The 18,654-nt window shown below is 43.4% G+C and overlaps 1 protein-coding gene across 2 annotated transcripts in view; it reads right to left on the minus strand.

Moving 5' to 3' along the window:
• Positions 1-1,421: 1,421 nt before the first annotated feature.
• The window catches only part of LOC126284623 (uncharacterized), a 42,888-nt gene continuing 25,655 nt past the window's right edge, over positions 1,422-18,654 (minus strand). For both annotated transcript variants that reach the window (XM_049983693.1, XM_049983692.1), the window contains exons 5-6: positions 5,933-6,107; positions 1,422-1,678 (exon numbers count right to left, since the gene is read on the minus strand). In XM_049983693.1, coding sequence (XP_049839650.1) covers positions 5,941-6,107 — 167 coding nt within the window. In that variant the 3' untranslated portion in view covers positions 1,422-1,678; positions 5,933-5,940. The remainder of the gene's footprint in view (positions 1,679-5,932; positions 6,108-18,654) is intronic.

An 18,654-nucleotide genomic window follows, 5' to 3' on the forward strand; every position in this document is an offset into this window, starting at 1 on the left:
CACCCAGGGGTCACGTGTAGGGTAATATAGGTTATACCTATTGACTGAGGAACCCCTGATGACTGTCTGCGTTTAACTGACATCAGTCTTGTGTACTCAGCTGCCGAGTACTGTGCACCTGTGTGGTTGGAAACTGTACAAATGAAGAAGGTAGACACAAAATGTAACGACACAGTGCACTGTATTACTGGTTCCATCAAATCAACCCCATGTCACAGGTTACCTGTACTGAGTCACACCCCTCCACCTCACCTTAAGGCGAAAACAAGCTCTACTGAGGGAGGACAAGAAAATCTCTGCATCACCTTCTCTACCACTGCACCAGGAATTCTGTCATCCGCCACAGTAACGATTGCGATCAAGAAGACCAGCAAGTGTTGCTACAGGATAACTCATTGCGGATGGTTTTGATCTAAATGAAAGCTGGAAGCATGAATGGTCAACAAAAACATTGGGAACAGGAGCTCATCACCTTGATCCCACAAAGAAGCCAAAAGGTTTGGACCTACCGAGGAACCTTCGGTGCCGCCTCAAAAGGTTAAGGACTGGACATGGTTGTTGTAGGTACAAATGGGGCTGGATCAGTTCATCAATGTGGGAATGTAATCAAGAAGAGCAGACAGTTGAACATTTAGTCCAACGCTGTCCACATCATTCATACCCTCGAATTCCCGATGACTTGTTCACTCTCACACCCAGCTTAATTAACTGGTTGAAAAACTCGGATTTTAAGGTTTAAACTTGTCTAATATCATATGTATATTGTATAAAATCATTTGCCTTATATCAACTGTATATAGTATAAAATCACCATTGGAATTAAATAAATAAGAGTAAAAAGTTTCCGTAACGTCACATTGTCACTTCCTTTCATTAATTTGTATGGTAATATGGCGCGCCTTCAGTCTCTTATGATCACCAGAGATATCATAATGGTACAACAGTGTAACAGACATCCCACAATCATGTTGAGCTTAAAATTAGTTGTTACTTACTATTATGTAGCAAAGGGTACAATAAAATACGAGTTATTAAATCTCTAAACAAAGGTTTACTGTATGAGGACAGCTTGTCAATAGTATGGTCTGAAAAGTGCGCTTACCTCCCCCCCCCCTCCCTCCCCTGCCCCCATCAGGCTCGCACCTCAGGCAGACGGCCAACTGGTCAGCCCCTGGCTACGACGCTGTGGAGGATTTCTTGAATGCAGACATAGTCAGGTCTCTGCTCTCAGTGTGCACTGAAAATTTTCCTTGTATTGCTATTTTTTTACCACCTGCCAACGTACTATAAACACGGATTTTGTGGTTCTATTGCCATGTAGTGTTTCTATGCACAATTTCAGCAAAAGTGGAAGTTACATTTCTAGTCATAAAACAAACTAATGCCTAGACACTTTATTTACAAAGTGTATTAATTTCGGTTACAAAATTTAGTCGATATGTACAGTGAAAGCAAGAGCACAATTTTCGCAACTCTGTCCGGTGCGCCGTTGATGACCAGCCAGGTGTACACTGTCCGTAATGCGAGGACCCTCTGACGGTTCAGGGCGCCTGGCTGCCGGGGACTGCGAGGGCAGCGCCCGCGGACGTTTTCGGTGCAGCCGCTGTCTCCGGTAAGTTAAACTGAGCCAATGCCAAATACTGAATTGGAAAGGTGCGATGAATCTCCTGCAGAGTTCCTGGGAACAAAAATTACATTTTCACTTACTTTAATATCACACAACGCAATTATGAACAGAATATGCAGATTTCTGTTAGTATTAAAAGAAGCAAATAATTACTACGTCATCTGTTAAGTACACTGTTTCGATGATTTACATCTGCATTAGCATATTTATATACGTGGCACGTCTCTAAAGATGGCAACCACAGTAGCTGGAAAGAAAAACATAGGCATAAAGAAGGTAACTACGAAGAATCCTTACGTAACACAAGAAATGCCTCAGTCGATCGAAGAAAGAAGAATGTACAAAACTGTTCAGGTAAGTCACACAAAAATGAAATAAATAGTAAGTGTAGGGAAGATATCCCGAAATGGCTGCATGAAAAGTGTGAAGAGGTCGAAAAAGAAATTATTGTCGGAGAGGCTTGGCCAAAGTAAAAGCAAGGGTGGTAGCACTCAGAGTGCAATAGGAATTATACTGTTAAATGCAGAGCAGAGAGCAGATAGGTGGATAAGAGCACACTGAAGTCAGATGAGGGCGGCGACTTATCTGAATGTGTGACAGAAGAAAAACAGGAGTCTATGTACAATGGATAGGGGAACCAACATTAGAATCAGAATTTAAAAGGGATTTGGAAGGCTTAAAATCAAATAAGGCAGAAGGAATAGAAACATTCCATCACAATTTCTAAAATCTGTGGGGGAGTGGTAACAAAACGACTATCCAAGTGGGTGTGTAGAATTTGGGGTTCGGTGATATAATATCTGGCTTTCGGTAAAACATCATCCGCTCAATTCCGAAAAGTGCGAGAATTATCTCACAATCAGCGTTACAGATCATGTATACAAGTTTCCGACAAGAATAAAACACAAAATAATGAAAAACAAAATTAAGGACATGTTAGATAACGATTAGTCTGGCTTTAGGGAAAGTAAACGCACCAGAGAGGCAGTTGCGACGTTGCTGTTGCTAATGGAAGCATGACTGAAGAAAAATAAAGACACGTTCATAAGATTTGTCGACCTGGAGGAAGCGTTCAACTACGTCAAATGATGCAAGATGGAAATTCTGAGGAAAATGGGGATAAGCTGTAGAGAGAAACGGTTAATGTACAACATGTAAAAAAGCCAATAGTGAATAATACGAGTGGAAGACCAAGAACGAAGTGCTCGGATTGAAAACAATGTAAGACTGGAATGTAGCCTTTCACAGCTGTTGTTCCGCCTATAAATGGGAGAAGCAATGATAAAATAAACGAAAGGTTCAAGAGTGGAATTAATATTCAGGTTGAAAGGATTTCGATGATAAGATTCTACGATGACATCTGTATCGTCAGTATAATTGAAGAAGAATTACATGATCTGTTGAATAAATGGACGGTCTAATAAGTGCAGAATAGAGACTGAGAGTAAATCGGAGAAAGACGAAAATAGCGAGAATCATTAGAAATGAGAACAGCGAGAAACTCAACATTACAATTGATGATCACGAACTAGATAAACCTAAGGAATTCTGCTACCTAGGCCGTAAAAAACCCATGACGGACGGAGGTTGAGTAAATTGAAGCAAGACGTAAGTAATCAGAGATACCACAAATGAGAATAATGAGAAACTTAACATCAGAAGTAGGGATCATGCTGAATTTTGCTATACAGAAAGCGCATTAATCCATGATGGACAGTGCAGGGAGGGCGTAAAAAGCAGACTACCAAAGGCAAAAAAGGAGCCTCCTGATCAAGAGAAGACTACTAGTATCAAAGATAGGCCTTAGTTTGTGGAAGAAATTTCTGAGAATGTACGCTTGGAGCACAGCGTTATGTGTTAGCGAAACATGAACTGTGGGAAAACTTGAGCAGAAGAGAATTGAAGCATTTGAGATGTAGTGGTATAGGAGAATTTTGAAAATTAGATGGACTGATAAGGTAAAGAATTAGGAGATTCTCCGGAAAATCGGCGAGGAAAGGAATATACGAAAAATACTGACAAGAAGAAAGGACAGGAAGAGAGGACATCTGTTAAGAGATTAGGGAGTAGATTACATGCTGAAAAATTTGACAACTGATTTTAAATAACGAAAACTGTGAGATCATCCACATGAGTGCTAAAAGGAATCTGTGCAACTACGGTTACACGCTTAATCAATCAAATCTAAACCCCTGAAAATTCAACTAAATGCCTAGGGATTAAAATGATGAACAACTTAAATTGGAAGGAACGCATAGAAAATGTTGTGGCGAAGACTAGTCAAGCACTGCGTTTAATTGCCAGGACTCATAGAAAATGTAACAGATCCACAGGAAAGACTGCCTACACTAAGCTTTTCTGTCCTCTTTTATAATACCGCTGCGTGTTGTGGGATCTCTACCAGATAGGATTGACGGAGTACATAAAGAAAGTTCAAAGAAGGGCAGTACTTTTTGTATTATCATAAACTAGGGGAGAAAGTGTCACTGAAGTGATACAGGATTTGGGATGAATATAATTAAAACAAAGGCAGAATCGTCTCACGAAATTTCAATCACCTACTGTCCGCCCCCGGTAGCTGAGTGGTCAGCGCGACAGATAGTCAATCCTAAGAGCCCAGGTTCGATTTCCGGCTGGGTCGGAGATTTTGTCCACTCAGGGACTGGGTGTTGTGTTGTCCTAATCATCATAATTTCATCCCCATCGACGGGAAAGTCGCCGTAGTGGCGTCAAATCGAAAGACTTACACCAGGCGAGCGGTCTACCCGACGGGAGGTCCTAGTCAAACGACATTTAACCACCACTTCCCTCCACCGAATGGGAAAATATTTTGTTGACGCAGACCTACATAGGGAGAAACGATCATCATAATAAAATAAGGGAAAACAAAGTTCGCAATGAGAGATACAGGTGTTCGTTGTCTCCGCGCTATACGAGTTTGGAATAACGTAGAATTATTGTTAAGGTGGTTCGATTAAACCTCTGTCAGACACTTAAATGTGATTTGCAGAGCATCCATGTAGATGAAGGTATAGATGTAGAGAACTGTAGAGGGTAAAGAGGGTGAAGAAAGATACGTAGATTGGAAAGCATCCAGCAGATAATTGAGAACGTATGTTGCAAATGCCAATGTGACATGAGAAGGTTGGCACAGGAGAGGAATTCGTGGCGGGCCGCATCGCATCAGTCAGAAGGATGATGATGATGACCCAAGGAATATACAGGGTGATTCAAAAAGAATACCACAACTTTAGGAATTTAAGACTCTGCAACGACAAAAGGCAGTGCTAAGCACTATCTGTCGGCGAATTAAGGGAGCTATAAAGTTTCATTTAGTTGTACATTTGTTCGCTTGAGGCGCTGTTGACTGTGCAATTTCAGCCAATAAAGTTTTTGGTCCCTTTTTCTTCGAAGGTGCTACTGTAACTGGACTACAGTATCTGGAGACGTTAGAGAATCGGCTGTTCCCTCAGCTCGAACAAGAAGCACAACAATTCATATTTCAGCAGGATGGAGCGCCACCACATTGGCACTTATCTGTCCGTAACTACCTGAACGTCAACTACCCGAGGCGATGGATCGGCCGCCAGGCAGCCCGTGACAGAGCATCACTGGCCTCCAAGAAGTCCTGATCTTACCCCCTGCGATTTTTTTCTTATGGGGGTATGTTAAGGATATGGTGTTTCGGCCACCTCTCCCAGCCACCATTGATGATTTGAAACGAGAAATAACAGCAGCTACAGAGAGTGTGGAACGAGTTGGAGTATCGGGTTGATATTGTCTGGAGGGGGGCCATATATCACTTCCCTCGTTTTCCCTAATTTTACTTTTTTGTGTTTGTCTTATAACCTCTTTTCGAGAAACTACCCATTCCGTTCCTCCCACGTTCCAGCTTTTTTTTTCGTCTTGACAGAATTAAAAATTCATCGTCAAAAATAGATGCTTCTATTTCTTTCTCCTTGGCTACAAATGCCTTTTCCAAATTTCTCCTTGGTTCTCTTCAACGCTTGCTAGCAGTACAGACTGAATGTCTTGAAGGAGGGACAGAAACTTTGTTTCAGTTGTTTCAGTCACTTTTCGGTCACTGGCAACCTTCAATGTCCTTCGACATCTGCAACCGTTTTATGCTGTACAAGTTACAGACAATCCCCTGCTCCCTGTATTTTATGGCTGATCACCCACTTACTAGGACGAAAACGTTTTTCTCTCCATTTGAGAGTCATTGAGCTTTCAGTTAACGCAGATCTTGAACTATTGGCTGATGGAGACAAGCCGCCCTGCAGAGGGGGTCTGCTGGTGACTTACGAGGTCCATCACTTTGGCTCGGCTTCCCTGGCGCCGGCAGGCTCCGGAGAGACGGTTTCTGCGTCTGGCGGCCTCTGGGCTGAACGAGGCGCGGCCGGCGCAGGTGGCGGCTGCAGCGACAGCGCCACTGCGTCTGACGTCGACTGTCCCAGGCGGGTCGCCGCACGCTGCTCCGCTGCACGCACACACAGCAGATATGGAAATCTAACATGGACATTAACGTAAATCGTTCCTGCGGTATCCATTCTGACGGTCTGTCAGAGATAAATACTAAAGACAATAAGATATAATTCATAATGGAGTTTGGGAGTAAGTGCATAAATAATTTATATCCAGCCACAGACATCAGAAATCGTAATCCTACTTCCAAGATTTATAGGAAACTTACCACCACAGATATTGCAATCCCTGCCAATTCTCAAAATCCAGCGACCCGTAAACACGCTGCATTTCATTCAGTAATACATAGGCCGTTATCCAACCCCCACGAGTGACGACAATTTTCAAATGGAATTAAATGCAGTCGAAGAAATAGCATCAAATGATGACTATCCTCCTGTTTTGGTGGACTTTGTAATGCACAAAAATCAGGAACTATTTGTGTGCCCTCTCCTTATCCCGTTCTCGTCCCATTACCGTAAGAATGCAACAAAAGGTGCACAATGCCACATTTAGGAAAAGTCTCACTGGGAGTATGCAGAAAACTTAAACCCAAGAACTTAAAAACATCATTTTATGTGTACAGCTCTTTTGGAGATTTTTTGCCAAATGTTAAAGACAGCAATCGAACTTTGATAAAGATTGGAATAAATAAAATTATTTTTAATTGTAGTAAATTCTATACAGCTCGGTCTGTGAGGGCAACACGCACGCATTTGAAGGAACACCACAGAAGTTGGAAACTTGGAAAAAGGAGACTCTACATTTCCAGGCAACGTGTTTAAAGAATGCCATAGTTACGAGACATCGAGTATAGATTCAAGTGTCAGGAAGTCGTTTCTGAAAGTATTTGTATGTAGTGTAGCCCTGTATGGAAGTGAAAAGTGGACAATAAATAGTTTAGACAAGAAGAGAATAGAAGCTTTTGAAATGTGGTGCTACAGAAGAATGCTGAAGATTAGATGGGTATATCACATAACTAATGAGGAGGTATTGAATAGGATTTGAGAGAAGAGGACTTTGTGGCACAAGTTGACCAGAAGAAGGGATCGGTTGGTAGGACGTGCCCTGAGGCATCAAGGGATCACCAATTTAGTATTGGAGGGCAGCGTAGAGGGTAAAAATCGTAGAGGGAGACCAAGAGATGAATACACTAAGTATTCAGAAGGATGTAGGTTGCAGTAGGTACTGGGAGATGAAGAAGCTTGCACAGGATAGAGTAGCATGGAGATCTGCATCAAACCAGTCTCTGAAGACCGCAACAGTTACGAGATGCAACATGAGGTATTACATGACCTTCATAAAGGAAAGGAAGGAAGATGAACTATCTTGAAATAATGAAAGTTAACAAACACATGTCTATCTGCTCAAGCGTAGCACTGAATAAGCAGACACAGTTTCCTCACTCTCCACTTCTAATTGCGGATACCACACATAATCACCGCACGTGGTAACCAGGCGGTCTTGGGCACATTGTCACGTTTCGCACGGCTTCCCTCGTTGGAGGTTCGAGTACTCCCACGGACATGGGTGTGTGTGTTGTCCTTAGAGTAAGTTTAAGTTAGGTTTAAGTTAGATTACGTTGTGTGTAAGGTCGGGGACCGATGACCTCAGCAGTTTGGTCCCATAAGACCTTACCGCAAATTTCCAACTACGCATAACCCCATCCAGGCCGCGTAGAAAATTATCTCTCTTACTCATACGCATAGCTGCTTCACTTACCCGTTTAATCTCACCATTATGACTTATCTATTTGTAATTTAGGAACTATTACACACAAGAGAATTTTGTTCAGCCACGTCCTTGGAACATGTCACTAAAGTTTATCTTTCAGTTTATATTCTTCTATGAACAATTGTCGTGTATAGTATACAGTTGATTAGTTAACGTGTCACATATTTCATCTTAGTTAAATAATCTTACATCGCACTAACACTAAAATAATTTCCTAAAGCTAAGATTAACATTTTTAAACTCACTAGTTTATAATCTTCGCTCTAATTAAATTTCATTGCATCACATATTCGCCGTTGTACCTGATGATGGCATGACAGCCGAAAGCCAGTTTGTGAAATAAGTAATAAATGTTGTAGTAGATGATACCAGTGTTGTGAGTATTTTCATTCACACTAAATACCTACATTTTTTTGTACGTCGTGATTTTGCTAAATGGCGACAAACACCAGGAAACGATCCATAAGAGAATAAGGAGAATAAGAGGTCATACGTACGTACGGCAGGAAATGCACGGTGTCTGTGCTACAGGACATTCATTATTCATCGTGCCTGCACTGTAGAATGCACAATATACCGTGATGTGACCACGGCAAGACAAGGTGTTCGAAGTGTCCGCACGGGCCTTTACAATGCACGAACACAACGCAGCACCGACTGGGGAACATGTTTAAATTTGTCATCCTGCGATCTATGGAGTCATCTGCATGTCTGATTTTCACTCCGCATACACTATCGTGCAATACCTACATTATCCTTCGTACCAGCGAAGGAGACTGGTCCCACGAGACGGTCGCCAACAATTCCTGTCCACCCACTTAAACTGAAACGGTACTACTGGTGGTTCCCTGTCACCATGCATGGGGCTTCTTCGTAGCCCACATGTGGGACCCTCATCTGTGAATAGGCTTGATTACAGAAATTCCAGCATCCTGTAGTCCTGTGCAACGAATCACCTAGAAATCGTCGCCGCGAAGATAAATCCATAGCTGATAAGGCCGGCCTTTGTAAGTGATACGGATGCCGGCAATTGTCGCAGGGAAAGTCCCACACGATAGTGCGTCTTACAACATGCTATGAGCAATCTTTTTGTCGTTGATACCGGTTAATATTCTATAGCGTTCCTCTGAGGTCTGTGTGCTTGGCGGGCACACCTGCCTTTCATTGCCGAAACAAGTCTGTCTCGCACAAACGACGAAACACTGTTACAACAGTTTATGTGGCAGTTGCTGTCGGTGGGATATTTTATCCCCTACACACATGTAATCGCCCACCCATTGTCATTTGCTTATAGGTATGTAAAGACCATGTCCGCCTGTTGCCATTTGGTGTCACATGCCTTCGTCTCTCAGCGCTCCACCACAAGACACACGTCTACAGAGGAGTGAGCCGGCAATAGCACTGAAGCAGATGTCCTCTACTGCTGACATGTGTGCATGCCGCTGTCAGCACAACATTACTGTCAGTTAAGTGTCGAGCTGAAACACTAGGACAGAAAGAACATTCCCATTTGTGTGATGTGCTATCATGTGTGCTTTGAGTCACTGAAATGTACATTCTAAAACATCTTCTATCTCCACGTTCAAGAGGATGTCCGTTACTCGGAAAGTATTTTCATCTTAATGTCCACCTTACCCTTTTTGTTCCTTACACAAATATCGTTCAAATGACTCTGAGCACTATGGGACTTAACATCTGAGGTCATCAGCCCCCTAGAACTTAGAACTACTTAAACCTAACTAACCTAAGGACATCACACACATCCATGCCCGAGGCAGGATTCGAACCTGTGACCGTAGAATTTGCGTGGCTCCGGATTGAAGCGCCTAGAACCGCACGGCCACCGCCGCGGGCCCCCTTACACTCTCAGGGATAATTTCGTGCAGTTTCCCCCCAGTTCGCGAGATGACCCTGTATATTATGTTTTCTTTGTATCGAAATTAGTTCTGTTTTGAAGAAAAGGTGAGGCCTGATACACAAGACCGTCGTTTTTTAATTTATTATAAGACAGTTCGGACACACCTGATTGACACACAAGTTTTGCCAAGAAACGCGTTCAACATTAATAAAAACTGATTTAAAATCTCCATTCCCTTTAAATTAAAGAAATATTATACATTCATTTCATTAGATTAAGCCTACAGGGGGTACAAAATGCTGTCCCACATTCTTACAGCAAATATTAGTGGTAAAAAGCAGGAAAATGTGTCAAAAACGTATGTCTTGAAACAAATACACTGCCGGACAAAAAGAGTGAAATAGCCAGGAGGGGAGGAGGAAACGGAGCGGTTCTAGGCGCTTCAGTCTGGAACCGCGCGACCGCTACGGTCGCAGGTTCGAATGCCGCCTCCGGCATGGATGTTGAAATGGTTCAAATGGCTCTGAGCACTATGGGACTTAACAGCTATGGTCATCAGTCCCCTAGAACTTAGAACTACTTAAACCTAACTAACCTAAGGACATCGCACAACACCCAGCCATCACGAGGTAGAGAAAATCCCTGATCCCTATCGGGAATCCTTAGGTTAGTTAGGTTTAAGTAGTTCTAGGGAACTGATGACCTCAGCGGTTCAGTCGTACAGTGCTCAGAGCCATATGAACCATTTAAGGAGGAAACGAGAGGTTAAGAGGGTGTGATTTTATGTTTACAAAATCGAGTCAAATGGTTCAAAGAGCTCTGAGCATTATGGGACTTAACTTCTGAGGTCATCAGTCCCTCAGAACTTAGAACTACTTAAACGTAACTAACCTAAGGACATCACACACATCCATACCCAAGGCAGGATTCGAACCTGCGACCGTAGTGGTCTAGCGGCTCTAGACTGTAGCGCCTAGAACCGCTCGAACACTCTGGCCGGCTACACCGAGTCAAATTTGCGAAGAATTTGACAGTATCTGCCCACTTATCACGTTATACCCCTCTCGCCTGCATGCATGTGCTGATATGATTGCGTAGGGTATCATAAGACCGTTGTATCCACTCCTGAGACAAGCTGGCACACAAAGCTGGGACGGAGTTGACGTCCGAGAAGGCCCGACACATGTTCCATATGAGACAGACCTGGGTATCCTGTCGGCCACGGGAGAGCCTCAGCATCACGCAAGCACTTCATAAAAACAGGCGGATTTAGTGGACGAATTCTGTCCTGCCAAAAAATGGCACCATAGTACTGTCGCATGGGAGATAACACCTGTAGGTGCATGATGTCCACGATGTCCTCAATCAGCCGTGATCTCAAGCAATAACCGTTGGCAGCCCCACACCATGCACCAGAAGCAACATATCTGAAGAATTGTACCTCACTTGATTCATCAGCAGTCCTTGCTTCCCTGTCGCGGCACCACCCCAGGCACAGCCGTTAGCGTAGTGGTGATAACGGCAAACTGTGCACAGGGCGCAGTTCCCGTCCGGCAGCGGGTAGTCTTTGACCAATGAAGCGGGATGACTCAAAATGTCGCAATACTTGTTCTCGAATCGCAAGTGCAGATGTGGAGAGCTTATGATATGCTTCATGTATAATACGTCGATCTTTTCCTACTGTGGTTAGACATGATCAGTCGAAAACTTGACGACGATTATATTTGCACTCACGTTCCGGTCCAGCCCAACAACGCGCCACTATCACATCCGAAGGGCCCACAAATGCACATATTGCAGCCGTCCAAATGGAGACACAAAATGAAGCCTGTTGCAAACTGTCAGATGCTGATTACGCTGTCTCGCACGAGTATGGGGCATCTCTATGTTCTTCACGGTGATCATTCAACATATGACACTGTTCATGCCCCTGATATCGACACTGAACATGCACAAAACTCATGCAATCTGGTGGCCGTTTATCTAAATCTTACAACTTCAATCTTACAATTCCTCCCACTTCCCTCAAGATGGTGTGCACGTCTACGAAGTTAGAAGCATGGTGCTCTACTGTACGGTTAAATTACTGCGGAATCCACTTGGGTTAAATATTCTGGAGATAAAATAATCCCAGATTAGGATCTCTGGGCAGGGACTACTCAGGAGGATACGCGACCGTTACGGTCGCAGGTTCGAATCCTGTCTTGGGCATGGATGTGTGTGATGTCCTTAGGTTAGTTAGGTTTGTGTAGTTCTAAGTTCTAGGGGACTTATGACCTCAGATGTTAAGTCCCATAGTGCTCATAACCATTTGAGCCAAACGGATTGGTTAAAATTAAATTAGTGAAGTTCAGTGGAAGACGAACAGGACTTCTGGTCAGGTGATTACACAAAATCAAACAGGGATGATGCAGGAGCAAATGTAGTGATGAATAAAACAATAGGAATGCGGGTACATACAGTATTACTGAAGCCAAGACAGATTCGAAGCCAACAGCCATGACAGTGGTGCAAGTTTATATGCCAACTAGTCTCGTAGGTGTTAAAAAGATTACAAAAAGTAAATGTAGGATGAGATAAAAGAAATAGTTCAGAGAGTGACCAGAAAGGAAAGCTTAAATGTGGTAGGTGACTGAAAGTCGGTAGTAGGAGGAAGAGAAGAAAAAGTAGTAGGAGAATATGGACTGGCTGTGGTTCAAATGGCTCAGAGCACTATGCGACTTAACGTCTGAGGTCATCAGTCGCCTAGAACTTAGAACTAATTAAATCTAACTAACCTAAGGACATGACACACATTCATGCCCGAGGCTGGATTCGAACCTGCGACCGGAGAGATCGCTCGGCTCCAGACTGTAGCGCCTAGAACCGCACGGCCACAAGGGGAAAGGAACGAAAGAGGAAGCCTCCTGTCAGAATTTTGCAAAGAGCATTATTTAACTATCGCTAACTCTTGTTTTAACATTTCGGAACTACATTTTTAACTCTAAGACATTTTCTGGAATCGTTGTGGACTCTCACCACAATTTATTGTTTATGAACTGAAGAAGTTGCAAAAAGGAAATTAAGGTGGGGCGTCTACAAATTGAAATAATCGGAGATTTGTGCGAGTTTCAGAGGAAGCATTAGGCAACGATTGACTGAACCAAGGGAAAAGGCGTAGAGTAGAAAACGAATGGGTAGCTCTGATAGTGAAAGATGAAACAGTGACTGCAGCAGAGGATCAAGTAGGCAAAACGACAAGCCACAGTAGAATGCATTGGGCATCACGGGAGGTATTCAGTACAACTGATGTAAGAAGAATATATAAAAATGCAGTAAACGAAGCAGGCGAAAGGGAATACAAACGTTTAAAATATGAGTTTGATAGCGAGTGCAAAAACCTCTCCTTGGTAGAGACAGCGAAATAGTTCACCTGGTGGCCAGGGTGTATACGGCAGGCGAAATACCTTCAGACTTCCGGAAAAATATGATAATTCTAACGAAAGAAAGTGATGATAGGCGCAAATGTTACAGAACTGTCTGTTTATTAAATCACTGACGCAAAATACTTTTACGAATTATTTACAGAACAATTGGAAAACCGCTAGAAACCAATCTCGGGGCAGATCAGTTTTAATTCCGGAGAAATGTAGGAACACGTAAAGCAATATTGACCCAACGATATCTTTTAGAAGATACTTTAAGGAAAAGCAAACCTAAGTTTATAGCGACTGTAGACTCAGAGAAAGGTTTTGACAATGTTGACTGGAATACACCTTTCGAAATTCTTAACGGACAAAATACAGGGAGCGAATGGGTATTTTCGACCTGTACACAAACCAGACCGCTGTTGTAAGAGCCAAGGGTCACGAAAGGGAAGCAGTGGTTGATTTTTCAGTAAGAGTAGTGAGCAAGCGATAAAAGGAACCAAAGAAAACTTTGGAGATGAATAAAGTTCAAGGAGAAGAGGCTTGCCGGTGACAATGGTATTCTGTCAGAGACAACTAAGGACGTGGAAGAGCAGTTGAACAGAACGAACAGTGGCTTAAAAGGGCGGGTATAGGATGATTTTCAAAAAAAGCAAATCAAGGACAATGTAATGTAGTCGTTTTATATAAAATGCCACGGATGAAATTAAATTAAGAAACCAGACACTAAAAGTGGTAGATGAGTTTTGCTATTTGGGAAGTAAAATAATTATGGCCCAAGTCGTTGTTGTTGTTGTCTTCAGTCCTGAGACTGGTTTGCTGCAGCTCTCCATGCTACTCTATCCTGTTCAAGCTTCTTCATCTCCCAGTACCTACTGCAACCTACATCCTTCTGAATCTGCTTAGTGTATTCATCTCTTGGTCTCCCTCTACGATTTTTACCCTCCACGCTGCCCTCCAATACTAAATTGGTGATCCCTAGATGTCTCAGAACATGTCCTACCAACCGATCTCTTCTTCTAGTCAAGTTGTGCCACAAGCCCCTCTTCTCCCCAATTCTATTCAATACCTCCTCATTAGTTATGTGACCAGCCCATATAATCTTCACCCTTTTTCTGTAGCACCAAATTTCGAAAGCTTCTGTTCTCTTCTGTCTAAGCTATTTATCGTCCACGTTTCATTTCCATAATGGCCCAAGCAGAGATGATATAAAATTAAGACTGGCAACGGCAAGAAAAGCGCTGCTGAAGAAGGGAAATTTGTTAATATCGAATGTAGATTTAAGTTTGAGGAAGTCTGTTCTGAAGGTATTTCTCATGAGCGTTGCCTAGTGTGTAAGTGAAATGTGAACATTAAACGGTTCAGACGAGAACAGAAGCATTTGAAATGTTTTATGCTGAAGATTAGTTGGGTACATCAGGTGGCTAATGAGGAGACACTGAACAGAATTGGGAAGAAAAGAATTTTATGGCACAACTATCGTTCCGAGAACCGACCGCGGTCCTCTGGTTTGGAGCCGAGTGGAAGGCTTAAACCAGAGGCTCAGACGATTCTGCGGAGAGCTGGGATGCAAATTTCTCGACCTCCGCTATCGGGTGGAGAAATGTAGGGTCCCCCTGAATAGGTCAGGCGTGCACTACACGCCGGAAGCGGCTACGAGGGTAGCGGAGTACGTGTGGAGTGCACATGGGGTTTTTTTAGGTTAGAGAATTCCCTCCCTAGGCCCGACAAGACGCCTCCTGAGACGCGGCAAGGCAGGAGTAGGCAAAATGCAACAAGGAATAACAATATTAATGTGCTAATAGTAAACTGCAGAAGCGTCTATAGAAAGGTCCCAGAACTGCTCTCATTAATAAACGGTCACAACGCCCATATAGTACTAGGAACAGAAAGTTGGCTGAAACCAGACGTAAACAGAAATGAAATCCTAAACTCTGATTGGAATGTATACCGCAGAGATAGGCTGGACAGTGAAGGGGGAGGCGTGTTTATAGCGATAAGAAGTGCAATAGTATCGAAGGAAATTGACGGAGATTCGAATTGTGAAATGATTTGGGTGAAGGTCACGGTTAAAGCAGGCTCAGACATGGTAATTGGATGTCTCTATAGGCCCCCGGGCTCAGCAGCTGTTGTGGCTCAGCACCTGAAGAATAATTTGGAAAATATTTCGAGTAGATTTCCCCACCATGTTATAGTTCTGGGTGGAGATTTTAATTTGCCGGATATAGACTGGGAGACTCAAACGTTCATAACGGGTGGCAGGGACAAAGAATCCAGTGAAATATTTTTAAGTGCTTTATCTGAAAACTACCTTGAGCAGTTAAACAGAAAACCGACTCGTGGCGATAATATATTAGACCTTCTGGTGACAAACAGACCCGAACTATTTGAATCAGTTAATGCAGAACAGGGAATCAGCGATCATAAAGCGGTTACTGCGTCGATGATTTCAGCCGTAAATAGAAATATTAAAAAAGGTAGGAAGATTTTTCTGTTTAGCAAAAGTGACAAAAAGCAGATTACAGAGTACCTGACGGCTCAACACAAAAGTTTTGTCTCAAGTGCAGATAGAGTTGAGGATCAGTGGACAAAGTTCAAAACCATGGTACAATATGCGGTAGATGAGTATGTGCCAAGCAAGATCGTAAGAGATGGAAAAGAGCCACCGTGGTACAACAACCGAGTTAGAAAACTGCTGCGGAAGCAAAGGGAACTTCACAGCAAACATAAACATAGCCAAAGCCTTGCAAACAAACAAAAATTACGCGAAGCGAAATGTAGTGTGAGGAGGGCTATGCGAGAGGCTTTCAATGAATTCGAAAGTAACGTTCTATGTACTGACTTGGCAGAAAATCCTAAGAAATTTTGGTCCTATGTCAAAGCGGTAGGTGGATCAAAACAAAATGTCCAGACACTCTGTGACCAAAATGGTACTGAAACAGAGGATGGCAGACTAAAGGCCGAATTACTAAATGTCTTCTTCCAAAGCTGTTTCACAGAGGAAGACTGCACTGTGCTTCCTTCTCTAGATTGTCGCACAGTTGACAAAATGGTAGATATCGAAGTAGACGACAGAGGGATAGAGAAACAATTAAAATCGCTCAAAAGAGGAAAGGCCGCTGGTCCTGATGGGATACCAGTTCGATTTTACACAGAGTACGCGAAGGAACTTGCCCCCCTTCTTGCAGCGGTGTACCGTAGGTCTCTAGAAGAGCGAAGCGTTCCAAAGGATTGGAAAAGGGCACAGGTCATCCCCGTTCTCAAGAAGGGACGTCGAACAGATGTGCAGAACTATAGACCTATATCTCTAACGTCGATCAGTTGTAGAATTTTGGAACACGTATTATGTTCGAGTATAATGTCTTTTCTGGAGACTAGAAATCTACTCTGTAGGAATCAGCATGGGTTTCGAAAAAGACGATCGTGTGAAACCCAGCTCGCGCTATTCGTCCACGAGACTCAGAGGGCCTTAGACACGGGTTCACAGGTAGATGCCGTGTTTCTTGACTTCCGCAAGGCGTTTGACAGAGTTCCCCATAGTCGTTTAATGAACAAAGTAAGAGCATACGGACTATCAGATCAATTGTGTGATTGGATTGAGGAGTTCCTAGATAACAGAACGCAGCACGTCATTCTCAATGGAGAGAAGTCTTCCGAAGTAAGAGTGATTTCAGGTGTGCCGCAGGGGAGTGTCATAGGACCGTTGCTATTCACAATATACATAAATGACCTGGTGGATGACATCGGAAGTTCACTGAGGCTTTTTGCAGATGATGCTGTGGTGTATCGAGAGGTTGCAACAATGGAAAATTGTACTGAAATGCAGGAGGATCTGCAGCGAATTGACGCATGGTGCACGGAATGGCAATTGAATCTCAATGTAGCGAAGTGTAATGTGATGCGAATACATAGAAAGATAGGTCCCTTATCATTTAGCTACAAAATAGCAGGTCAGCAACTGGAAGCAGTTAATTCCATAAATTATCTGGGAGTACGCATTAGGAGTGATTTAAAATGGAATGATCATATAAAGTTGATCGTCGGTAAAGCAGATGCCAGACTGAGATTCATTGGAAGAATCCTAAGGAAATGCAATCCGACAACAAAGGAAGTAGGTTACAGTACGCTTGTTCGCCCAATGCTTGAATACTGCTCAGCAGTGTGGGATCCGCACCAGGTAGGGTTGATAGAAGAGATAGAGAATATCCAACGGAGAGCAGCGCGCTTCGTTACAGGATCATTTAGTAATTGCGAAAGCGTTACGGAGATGGTAGATAAACTCCAGTGGAAGACTCTGCAGGAGAGACGCTCAGTAGCTCGGTACGGGCTTTTGTTGAAGTTTCGAGAACATACCTTCACCGAAGAGTCAAGCAGTATATTGCTCCCTCCTACGTATATCTCGCGAAGAGACCATGAGGATAAAATCAGAGAGATTAGAGCCCACACAGAAGCATACCGACAATCCTTCTTTCCACGTACAATACGAGACTGGAATAGAAGGGAGAACCGATAGAGGTACTCAGGGTACCCTCCGCCACACACCGTCAGGTGGCTTGCGGAGTACGGATGTAGATGTAGATGTAGAACTGCGCTAAAACAAGAGATCAGGTGATAGGACACATTCTGAGACATCAAGGGATCTGTAAATTAGTATTGGAGGGAGATGTGCAAAGAGAAAATTGTAAGGGGAGCCCAAAAGATGAATACAGTAAGTGGCTCAGAAGGACGTAGTTGCACTAGTTAGGCTTGCACAGATAGGAAGGGAGCGCGCAAGATAAAAATAGATTCAATTGCAGACGTTAATACGTGACATCTCGTTTATCCCAGCTCTTTAATTTTAGATACATTTTATAGTTGTGGCAAATCATGGACAGTTCTGATCACTCGATATGAGGGAACAAGAATCTTAGACGTGGTTTGTACCTTTCAGCTTGGTCCAGTTGAAGAGGAAATGCATATGTCAAGTGAGACTTTTCTCTGGCCCCTCGCGTGCTCTTGCTATTGGAGGGAACATCGCTTCGGCTGTGGGCCACGCTAATGGGGAGGCGTTGCATGTTCCTCCAGTGACATGGCCTGCGTAGGAGCCGAGCTCACGGCTTCGCCACGGCGAGAGATGAACTCCGGTCCACCTCCCTTGTTTTTCTAACAGCGTGGCACTGAAGCCAGGTGGTGCCACGGAGAACGCAGTTGTGCAAATATGTCTCCTCGTAGAAATTCGGACACCACTCGCGTTAAGGCGAAGGTGAAGAATTCTTTTTAGGTTCCTGCCCAAGCCCAACAATAAAGTATTTTCTAAAAAGTTATTAAGTTCCCCGACAACTAGGTGCCAGTGTGTTGGCTGCGTAAACACATTGTCTCTCCTGCTCCTTATCTCCTTGCCGAATCTAGTCTGAGGTGGAAATTTTGTACTTGGTTCGTGATTGGCTAGCAAATTAACATAAACGTTTTCTTGTGCAAAGTATGAGCTGAGCTCAGGAAGGAAGTGGACATAATATATCTAACTCTCTTGCTGGTCACTGAAGAAACCAGACGTGATATGGCCTAGAATCCGATTCAGAAGGAGG

The sequence above is a fragment of the Schistocerca gregaria genome, chromosome 8 (genome assembly GCF_023897955.1).
Source record: "Schistocerca gregaria isolate iqSchGreg1 chromosome 8, iqSchGreg1.2, whole genome shotgun sequence".
In the NCBI taxonomy this organism is placed as follows: Eukaryota; Metazoa; Arthropoda; class Insecta; order Orthoptera; family Acrididae; genus Schistocerca; species Schistocerca gregaria.